This window comes from Mustela putorius, unplaced genomic scaffold (assembly GCF_011764305.1).
Source record: "Mustela putorius furo isolate JIRA1106 unplaced genomic scaffold, ASM1176430v1.1 tig00003853_pilon_pilon_pilon, whole genome shotgun sequence".
Taxonomy (NCBI): Eukaryota; Metazoa; Chordata; class Mammalia; order Carnivora; family Mustelidae; genus Mustela; species Mustela putorius.
Genome location: NW_025422005.1, coordinates 70517851 through 70529154, shown reverse-complemented (window position 1 = coordinate 70529154; position 11304 = coordinate 70517851). Strand labels below are relative to the sequence as shown.

Below are 11304 nucleotides of genomic sequence, written 5' to 3'. Positions count from 1 at the left end.
TCAAATACAAAATATTAGAAAACATCTGTTTTGCCCAAACTATTCTTTTTTACTCTTGAAACTGAATTTGAAGTTGAAGGCCAAGAGAAAATGGCTCATTACGATCATGACTATAAAAAGGTGAGATCATTCTCTTTGTGGAGGAGGGAAGGTATTAGATAGGAATAGGAAAAGAATTTCTTTAATTGACTCAATGATTAAAGATGCTGTCATAAAAAGTAGCAATTTACCCTATGCCTGGAAGTCATTATGGCTCTGGTCTCTCCCTCTGGTTATGGGTCCAGATAGTCACTTAGAGACCCAGACCAAACTGGAATCTTGCAAATATTCTATGTTTGAGTTGGAGTTTTTCAGGACTCAGGGTTCATGGGAAAGTGAGGGGTTGGGGCTCTATAACTCTAAAGACAGAGTTTTGTGAGGGATGGCTGGACCACCTGCCTACATTTTCCTGTGCTTGCAGAAGGGGCAGAATTTCGGGCCTCACTGCAGATCTGCTAACTCAGAATTCTTCGGCTTGGGTGTAGGAATCTGCATTTTTTTTTTTTTTACAAGGTTTGAGGAGATGCTAGTATGCCTTAAACTTTGAGGTTTGCTACCCTGAGCCAGGGCTATGCTGTATCTGACAGATTTGCAATCTATCAAATTGGTAAATAAAAAAATTTTTTTTCTGAATCATTTCTCCGTGGGTATCATTTTGTTCTATATATGTTTTTATTGCATTCAGAAAAACAACCTCAAACTTTTAATCAATTTTTAAAAATGTTCATAGCATGAAGCTTATTTTTCTAAGTTAAAATAAAATAAAATTAATTTTATCTTGTGATAGCTCTTGGTAATATAATGGTAATAGCTGAGTACCCCAGGCTTAAGCTTCATTGATGCATTTAGGGAGTGTAAACAACTTGTTTTCAGTTATGTAGGTTAATGAACATTTGTTGAACAGTATATAAGACAATTCCTATTTTATCCTCATCCCATGCTTAGCATGGATCCTGGCCAAAGTAAATGATCCACAAGTGTTAGCTAAGATCATTTTTATTACAACCTGAGCCCTTCCTGTGTTTGGGCTGGGGCACATCTGTATTAGGATGCTATTTGCTAAATCCATTTTTGTTTCAAGCTCTGGAAAAACGCTATTAGGCCACTTTCTTTCAGAGACAACTTTCAGTTAAGCTTTCTTATCTCCAGTTGTTGCTGACCTGAGCATGCTGATGGTGTTGTCGGTGACCTTTCTTACGCAAGAAGTTGTTATCAAACCCTACACTGGACATTGAGGGGCTTCAGGGATTTCAACACTATCCTAAAGACTAGATTCTAGTGAGTCCTGGATTTTGCTAAAAACAGCAAATTAATGTGAAAAGAAACTGAATTTGGCAGATGGAGAAAATGCAAACTGGATAGAATGGTTTTCACATTACCCACTTTTGAAGACCAAGTAGTAGAAGATGACAAAAATACCACAGATCCTTCACTGTACAATTACTTCTCAAAACAGTAGAAAATCCCTTCTTTTTAACTGCGAATGAGGTAGATTTCTTCACTTGGTCATGGGCTTCATAGTTCATAGTTGAAAGTTTGCATTCATTCATCCAGTAATTCTGGAAAATCTCAGTCCTGCCTGATCTCCTTGAAATTGTGCCTTTTCCACATTCTCTCTGTCATATCATCCTAGTGCGTTTTATGTCTCTTGCATGTACTCTGTCTCCTATGTGTCTGTACTAATCCTAATTCTTTATTTGGATCTATCTTCCAGTTCTCAAATTCAAATTAGGCAATATTATTCTGTGACTTAATTTATCTCTTCCAAATAACTAATTTTATTTCTTCTGTGTTTAATCTGTTTCTTAATGCATTTAGTATTGCATTTCTAGAAGTTCAATATTTTTTTCCCCTTCAGATTTGCTTGGTCTTTTTTATGGTCTCTTGTTTTTTGCTCAAGAGAAGAGACACTATATCAAGAAGGAGATATATTCAGTTCTTTTATTTCTGTAAAACTATTAAACATGTTACTTTATATTTTATGTTTGATAATTCCAATATCCAATGTCTCTTTAGGTCATAGTTTGCTGTATATTGTTTATGCAATTCTCTCTCATGATACCTCACTACCCTGTCTGCTTCTTTATTTTTGGCTGTGAGTCCATATTCTTTGAATTCTTATCTGCGAAAATTTCTTGAGGTTGAGATAAAGTTGGGTTTCTTCAAACCCTGGTCTATAGGGCCTTCACTGAAATTTGGTCATCCTTTGAGGATTTCTGGAAGTCAGACTGCTGGCTTTACTTTTTCATTTTCAATAGCTTTTTGAGGTGATTTACATGTTAGAAAATTTATCTGTTTAAGTTTAATGTTCAAACTTTTATAGGACTGTTGATGTGCTGAGTAAAATCTAAAATATGACAGAGTGAAGGAAAAAGTTGATATCCTTATTGTGGGAGGAAGGGGGAGGGACTGGAATTATTTTGATGAAAACTGATGAGAAAAGCAACATGATATAAGTACTCGTAAAACAAAGAATTGTTCATGAAAAATGTTAAAGGAAAACCTAAATAGAATTAATGGAAGAAGACTGGACAGTTTTATTTTGTTAATTACTATCTATCATTCATAGCTTTGTGGATGCCAATCTCTTCTGGAAGCTATCCTTGATCTCCCTCAATCTGGTTTAGGTATCCCAGAGTTCACTGTATTTTTTTCAACGCGAGTCATTATCACAATGTGTTCTAATTACTTGGTTATGTTTCTGAGTCTTTCTCTCAAGAGCAGGGATCAGCAAACTGTTGTTGACCAAATATGACCCACTGCCTGTTTGTGCAAATAAAGTTTTATTGGAACACAACAACATCCCTTCATTTATGCATTATGTATAACTATTTATGCTGTAATGACAGAGTTGAGTAGTTGCAACAGAGACTAGATGGTCTGCAAAGCCTAAAATACGAACTTCTTGATTTTTTACTGAAAGGGCTTGTTCTAGTGTAGAGGGTATAAACTTCTGGTATAAAATCTATCAGGGCAGAACAATGTTTCCTGGTTTGTTATTGTATTTCTTGTACTTACCATGGTGTTTATTTTCTAGAAGGAACTAAATAAATACAGACGAAGGCATGGATTGAATGAAAACAGTTTCAGATGTTTCTATTCTGAGGTTATGTGGAATTTATAATGAATTCAATCTAGACAGATAAATAAAAAGGAGTATGCAGGCAAAATCCAATTTTAAAGAACTTGTAATGTTATCTCAAAAAGGCAAATGGGTATAGTGAAAACAATCAGGCAGATCTGGGTTCCCTGCCTGACCCTGCCTCTCCAAAGTCTTCTGGTTTAGGTCCCCCCACACGAAGATTTAATTTGTAAGTGATCACCATACCCAACGTGGGGCTCGAACTCACAAACCCTAGATCAAGAGTCACATATTCCACTGACTGAGCCAGCCAGGTGCCCCTGCAACAGCCATGTGGTTTTGACCAAACCATTTAACCTCAACACTGCCAGCTTCCTTTTCTCAAGGTGAGGCTCATGATCTGTGCTTTCACAGAGTGCTCTCAGGGTTCAGGGAGAGGCTGGGTACGTAGCCTCTGGCACATGACTAATGCTTATTAGGTGCTGGTTCCTACCCACCTTGTTTCCTGTTTCTTCTGTGCCACAGTTATGCCTTCGTCTTTGCTGATGGGCTAAAAACAGTCCTTTGATGATATAGGTTTAATGACCACAAATAAACCAACATCACTCCTGTTTGCGGTCGCCCTTGCCCAGATGAAAGTCAATCTTTGACTCCTATGTAATACCTGTTACTGAAGACACGAAGCTTAATTTTCATCCTGTCTCCAAGGGCCATCAGCTTTTCATTGTTCCCTTACTTCACAACTTAAACATCCTAACCATACACACAGAATCAATCAGAGTGAAGAATTCCCCTGCAATTTAAAACCATGACTTAAGTTCTAGAGAAAGCGATGGGCTGGACCAGGGCATTTCTCGGCATCAGTGAGTTCCGTCTGGTGCAGTGTAAGCAGAATAAAGCTCTTCAGTCTCAGCAGGGCTCTTTCCACAGTCCCCGTCTACCTGGTAGCCCCGGGACTTTGGACAGCTCACTTACATGCCATTTCTTTTAAAACAGGGATTCTTCGTCTTAAATGGCAGGGAGTTTGGGAGGAATAGATAAGATAATGTAGAGTCCAATGAATGGAATTTTAAAAATGGCATAGCAACTTAAGTTTCTGCAGTAGCATGGACTTTTCCCTCCCTCTGTAACCTTTCTCTCCCTAAAGAATGGGTTGGCCATCCAGAGTCTCATCCCTAAAGACTCTGCCTGTAGTGGGAAAGAGCATGTCATTGGGGGGGGGGGGCGCTCCCCTGCCTTCTGTCACCTAATAATTGTGTGACCTTGGCAGGATACCTAACCCTGCATCGCCCTTGGTCAAATGTGGATTAAAAATATCAACATCGCAGGGTCCTCATAAAGGATCGGAGGGAATAATACATGCTGAGTTCCTGACCCAGATGAAACCCTCGCTAAGTGGTTGCTACTATTATTTTTATTCTCAAGACTTACACATTTGGAAAGAGGTATCTTTCAGTGTATGTGTTTCAGTAAAATTTTCTCCCCACCGTGTTCCTGGAGGTCTCCATCAATTCTTTGTGGAGGCGGTTCCTGCCCCCAATCTAGAAGCTCCCGAGGGCCTTCTTCCAGTTCCCACCCTTAAGGCTACTGGCGCCGTGGAGAGGCTGGCAAGAACATTAGCATTTCCCCTGACATTTAGTGACTGAGTTTTCTCTTCCTTTGTAATAGGCAGAAGTATGAAAATCACTGGGCACCTGTACATAGAGTCTTCATTAGCTAACAGGTCACCTTCCTTCTACCGTGATTATGCATATGACTTGTTAGACTGTTTCTGAAGCATCTGCCTGACAAATCCCTTTAGAGTCACGCTTTGAACATAACTCAGGGCATATCCCTCCTTGAGAGCAAAAATAATCCACTCTACAGCCTAGAGCAACATGACATTTTCTACTAGATATCAATATTTTCCCATCTGACATTTAGTAGATCCTAGGCAGCCAAAAAAATACCAGCTGCTTCTAAGGTTATGATTCACCATTATTGTTCTTATCCTTATGTATTGTTAAGATCTGCCAAAGTGATATTAAGATTGTTCAGATGAGTACTCCTTTTTCTCATATTAGTTCAGCATCTTTTTCTGAAAACTTTTTGTTCATGAATACCCAAGGAAATAGTCAGGCAAAGGAAAAACCTGGGCACAGAACTGGAAGAACTTTTCCAGAACATTCCAAACGCAGAAAGAGAGGCCTGTCTCCAAGTACAGTTCTTCCATCATGGCAAACTGCATCTGAGTTGATTTTTATACCTCCGCTCAGTTCTAAATAGCTAAATAAACAGTGTTTCTCTCTGTCATGGAGGGAAGAGATGAGGCCTGCAGAAGCTCTTCTAAGACTTAAGAGAAAATGTGAGTCATCTTTAAATTTACAAAAGTTTTTTTTTTAATCTTTCTTAATATTTTCCACCTCAAATCTATCTTCTGGGCCTTCCAGGGGTTAACAACAGACTCCAGGCTAGAAACCGCTAGACAGCCTACATCATTTTCAGTGTGGCCTGCAAATAAGACAATGCTTTCTACTCCATTACAGAAGTGAAAAATAAGACTAATTTACAATCTCAGAAAGTTCTCTCCAGTATTACTTGCATGAAAGTCATGATTTCTATCCCCTTATCTTTCAAGACATGTCTAAGAAAAGGGGATTGTCTTGTGTAGAGCCAGGTAAAAATTTATTCGGTCTGATGTTTCATCCAGAGTATCTCTCTAGGAAATTGAGTTACCTCTTGTAACTTTGTTTCCCAAGGGCACACAAGCTTGAGGACAGACATCCAAAGTATGAAGGCAGAAGTAGGCTTTGTCATAGGAGCAGTCTTTCTGGATTGGTGTGCAATATGGGTATTTATCTCTAACAGTAATTGGAACCCTTTGACATTAAACTTGACATGTAGTTATTATTTATCAGTGATAATTATGACTAACATTTATTGAACACTTACTATTTGCCAGGCCCTTTTCTGAGTGCCTTGTGTTTTTTCCCACATACTCCTCACAGCAATCCTGGGAGGTGCTACTACTATTATTCCATTTTATAGATGGAGAAATTCGCCTCCACCTGCAGAGATAATAGGTGGAAAAACAAAGGTACACCCCTGCACTGCCTGATTCCAGAGCACAGAGCCCATCCTCTCAGCCACCTGCCCACTCTCCACACGAGAGCAACCTTCATATCTTACTGTACAGTTATCTTGGACAGGGATCTCTGCACCATACTGTGTTTTCTACATGGTAGGGTTCTGGCATCTACTTCTGATTTCTCTGACTATAGACTGGTGTAAGTCTTACTGAGAAGAACAGCCTCATTTCTGGTCTGGACCCATTATTTGTTCTGTCAGGTCCTGCTGAGAGACTCTGAGGCATCCCACACTGCTGTTGTTCATTCTGCACCGTCCTCAGACGGTTATGTTCTTTTTCTTCTGACTTATTACCCAATCATGTGATTACTCAAGCTTTGCTCTGGTGCCAAGCCCTGGTCGGGAGCTCGCTGAGGAAGGCTGACCTCTCCAGCCCGCACCATGTGGGAGCTCCATGATGGCCGCGCTGTGTGGAGTGCTCGGTCTTGTCAGCAATGTGAGCTCTCGGTGCTGCGTCCAAGACTCTCTCTACACCCAGTTCTGCCCTTCCCCGGCCTTTGTTCTCCGGTCAGCTGTGCCTGTAATCTCCACGTTGTGGTGATCCGAGAGCAGATGGCACCTTCCCCACTTTCCCAGGAAGAGGAACTTCCTGCCCCAGGTTTGGGCTGAGGAGGCAATTCTGTATTGAAATCTGTGGGGTATCATCATTAACTATTCCATGTCACCACACAAATAGTGGAGGTGACGGTGCACAATTCATTCAGTCATGCCGCATTTGTTAAGCACCTATTTATGTTCTAGGCACTGTGCTGAGCACTGGAGTTGCCATGACAACTGAGAAAGACTGGCTCCTACTTTCATAGTTTCCCATTTTTTAACAAACCAGACACATGATGAGGCAATTGCCATATAATTTGATAAAGACTGTGATAAGGCAGTAACTCTTTCCAGAGCATATAGAAGAGACACCTACTCCAGACCTGAAGGACTGGGCAGATAACTGGGGGACGTGGCTTCTGAGACCTGACGGGTGACTAGAAGACGTTCGTCAGGTGAAGGGGTTGGTAGTTGGATGGAAGGAAGGGAAATGTATCTAAGGAAGAAGGCATAGCAAATTCAAAGGCCTGCAAGCAGGGCGACTGTGCAGAGGCTGGGCAAGCACAATGAGCTCAGGAAAGCTGAAGCAGAGTTTGAAATAGGCTGTGACAAGACATGAAGTTGGAGAGGTGAGCAGGGTAGGGAACCCAAAGGGTGGCTATCATTGACTCTGTGTATCATGTAGGAACCACTTGCTTTTCGCAGACTGAGCTACTGCAGCTTGGGTATCGAGTGGCAGGGCGTAGGACTGAGGGGTCACATTTGTTGAGTCCTGCTGTGTCCTGGGGCTGATGGACAATCTTTGAGACCTTTGGTTCTGACCCCTCGTCCTTGCCATCCAGGACCCCTGATCCAGCCAACTGCCTCCCTGCCCAGGTGGAATCTCTTTGTGGCTCAAAAGACACGTCAGAGTCTTCCTCCAACTGCTACCAGCAGTGCTCTCTACTCTAAAACCTAGTGCCTTTACTCAAAATCCCTCCTGCCATCTCCACCGCTGCTGTGCCCACAGCCAGGCCCGATGTGGCCGCGGTTGTTGGGGGTGGACCCCACGGCTCCCCAGGCACTAGGAACTGAGCTGGGACTTTCACACTCCCTAGCAACTTCTACCAGTAGGGGGGTTATCTCCGTTTGTGCGGCCGGGGAAACTGAGGGCTCGGGGCCAACAAATTATTTGTTGCAAGCCACAAAGCTATAAATAGCAAGACATAATTGGAGGTGGTCTGACTCCAAAGTCCTTGCAGCCACAAGCCGTGACTCCTTCCCTTTCCCTATTATCATTCTTCTTCAGATCCTTTAAGTCTGCTCTTTGAGTTGTCTTATTGATCCTGTTCTTGAAGATGAGTCCCTTGAAAATTGGGTCAGAGGCTTCTGAGGGACCTCTCCAAGAGTCGCCCCTTCAATCAGCAGCATGTCCTAGCAGGCTCCATCCCCAAGATTCAGGACCGCCTCTCATCCCTCTCACTTTGATTAAGAACTTAACAATCATTTCTGATGCCGGTTAGTACTTTACAATTCCTCCCAGGGGATCTGGTGATGCTTTACGTAAACAGAATCTGGGGCAGCCCTCAGCATATTGCCTATGTGCCATTAGCCGGTGAGGCTCCTTTCTGACGCCCCCACCCAGTGCATGTTGTTTCTGATTTACTTTTATTTTTGTCACTTTCTTTCACTACCATTTTAATGTTTGATTTTGACACTAAATAAAATAGGTTTTTCTGCCCCTGTGCTCCCTCCTGCCTCTTCTCTCAAATACCAGTAAAGTCCAGCGGCAAATCTTCTGAATCCTAGCTGTGGAGACGGATGTATTTGCTAGTGAGAGCTCCGGCTCCAGATAAGGCTACTAATGAATCAATCACTGGGCTTTTATTAAGTGTCTCTTCGCTAAAAGCATAGCTGTTCCCGCAGCCAGATGGCCCTGGCTCTGCCCTCCTGGAGGTAATCTGGACCCTGTCACTAATTACTCTTCTTCCCGGCAGCAAGTAGAAGAAGCAATTTTCAAATTGTTTTTATTGATCACAGGGCATTTTCTCCAGAATATGACTCAGTATAAAAAAGAGGATATAATTATCTTCAGTTAATGTAGTCAAAAAATTTTTATGAAAGAATGGCAGTCTACATAGTGGTTTGGAGGACAAAGTCTGGAGTCAACGGATCTGGGCAGGAATCCTTGGCTCTATCCTTCATTAGCTATGTGGAGTAGAGCAAGTCCCTTAAACTCATTGGACCTCAGTTTCTCCATCTGTAACATGGGAATAATATGAGTTTATAGAGCTGTTACAAGGATTAAGTTAGCAGGAATTTATTTAAATGTTTATTTAAACAAAGTAAAGATTTCAGTCCAGGAGATAATGCTATTGTTATCACTAGCTATTATTATCAAGAAAGCCATCCACCTGTCTGTCTTCAGGCTAGCCGGATATATTTTCATCTGTTTCTCTCAATTCTCTTTCCCCCGTTAAATTTCCCATTTTTCTTCAAAGGTCGGGTGTAGTCTTACTTTCATGAATACTCTTAACTCTCACCTTTTGTAATTATGTGATTAAATCCAGGCTCGAAGAGCTCAGAGATGACTTTTTGCTTTCATTCAGGTTTCTTCAATAAGAGGACTGTGTTTTTGTTGCAGAATGACGAGGTGGAGTTTGTCCGAACTGGCTATGGGAAGGATATGGTAAGAGTTCTCCGTATTCAGCGGGATGGAAAATACCACAGCATCAAAGAAGTGGCAACTTCAGTGCAACTTACTCTGAGCTCCAAAAAGGATTACGTGCATGGAGATAATTCAGACATCATCCCCACAGACACTATCAAGAACACAGTTCATGTTTTGGCAAAGTTTAAAGGGGTAGGTGTCATTCTTCGTAGACGCTGCCTATCTTGATGTGGAATTCACCGTACTATAATTTGAGGGTATCGCTTGCCTAACTGCAGTTTCCCCTTATTTTTAACCCTATTTTTACATTTAAGCCACTAATTTTTTTTCTTTTTTTTTTAAGATTATATTTATTTATTAGACACACAGAGAGAGATCACAAGTAGGCAGAGAGGCAGGCAGAGAGAGAGAGGGGGAAGCAGACCCCTGCTGATGCAGGGCTCGATCCCAGGACCCTGAGATCATGACCTGAGCCGAAGGCAGATGCTTAACCCACTGAGCCACCCAGGCACTCCTCTTTTTTTTTTTTTTAATTTCTATTCTAAAATTCTCAGCCTTACAGAAAACCTTTTCCCGCCCCACCCCTCTTAATCTCACGTCTTCTCTTTTTTGGTTCTCAACTTACTACATCTTTTAGGAAAAGAATCTTATCTGACAAATTTACATGTTCTCTCTTAATTAGGATCATTGGCAAATCAAGGCCCAGGGAGGATTTCGGAACAGAATTTTACACATTTTTGTCATACTTTTCTTTGAATCCTCTTGCTTATTTATTTTTTTTCTTTTAGAATGGTATACATTTATAGCAGAAAGTACCATTTATCTTTCTGGTGTTACTATAGGAGAAAACCTTGAGTATACGATGTATTTTGCCCAACTTTTAATGCCTTCCTCATTTTCTCAACTCCATGACCACTTGGTATCTGTATATCACGGTAAGCGTACTCTTCAAAAGGGTCTTGGAGCAGGTGGAATCTGCCATTTTGGCACTTCACCTTCCACTTTCTTTAAGTGTGAGTGAAGCTGTGTTGGACTACCAGCAGATTTCTGGGGAACTCAAGATAATTTTTCTATTTGCTAAGCAGTCTAAAAGACAAGAAATGTAGACTGGAAAGCTTCTTTTTCTCATACTTTCACATGAAATCCACACTCAGCATGCATGAAATGATTTAATTGAAATATGATTTCCGCAAGGCCTTCCTCCCTGCTGAATCTTTCTCTTGCTACTCAAAGTGGCCCAGCAAGCGTAAACATGGCTATGGACAAAGGCATTGCTCTTCTGAAAAAATAAATTGAAAATAGGCTTTCATCCTGGGCTATAGAGGAGGGTCAGGTAACACAGATTCTTGTATTTCCTGTACTGGGTAAGAGATGCAGAAAAGTGAAGGAATGGACCTGGATATTAAAAACAATTAGAATGTATTCATTATAGGTAGAATGACCATATAATTTCTTATCCAAACCAAGACACTTTTTTCTTTTGATTTTTTTCAATTGAGGTATAATTGGCATACTTTTTATTAGTTTCAAGTGTACCGCATAATCATTTGATATTTGTATAGATGATGAAATAAATATTTATTTTTTGAGATGAAAACTTTTAAGATTTATTCTCTTAGCTACTTTCAACCAGGCAATACAGTATTATTACCTGTATTTGCTGTGTGATACATCACATCCCCATGACTTATTTATAACTGGAAGACTGTACCTTTTGACTTTCTTTGCCCATTTTGCTCTTCCCCACTCCCCTGGCAAATATGAATCTGTTATCTATATCTATGAGCTTGATTTGTTTCTGTTTGCTTTTGTTTTGTTTTGTTAAGATTTCACATATAAATGAGAGCATATGGTATTTGCTTGTTTCCTG

The 11304-nt window shown here is 40.9% G+C and overlaps 1 protein-coding gene across 1 annotated transcript in view; it reads left to right on the top strand.

Annotated features, from left to right (window-relative positions):
• LOC101691492 (uricase) overlaps nt 1-11304 on the top strand; it is a 29671-nt gene continuing 18367 nt past the window's right edge. Inside the window, exons 1-2 of the mRNA XM_004752708.3 lie at nt 1-120; nt 9408-9626. Coding sequence (XP_004752765.1) covers nt 91-120; nt 9408-9626 — 249 coding nt within the window. The 5' untranslated portion in view covers nt 1-90. The remainder of the gene's footprint in view (nt 121-9407; nt 9627-11304) is intronic.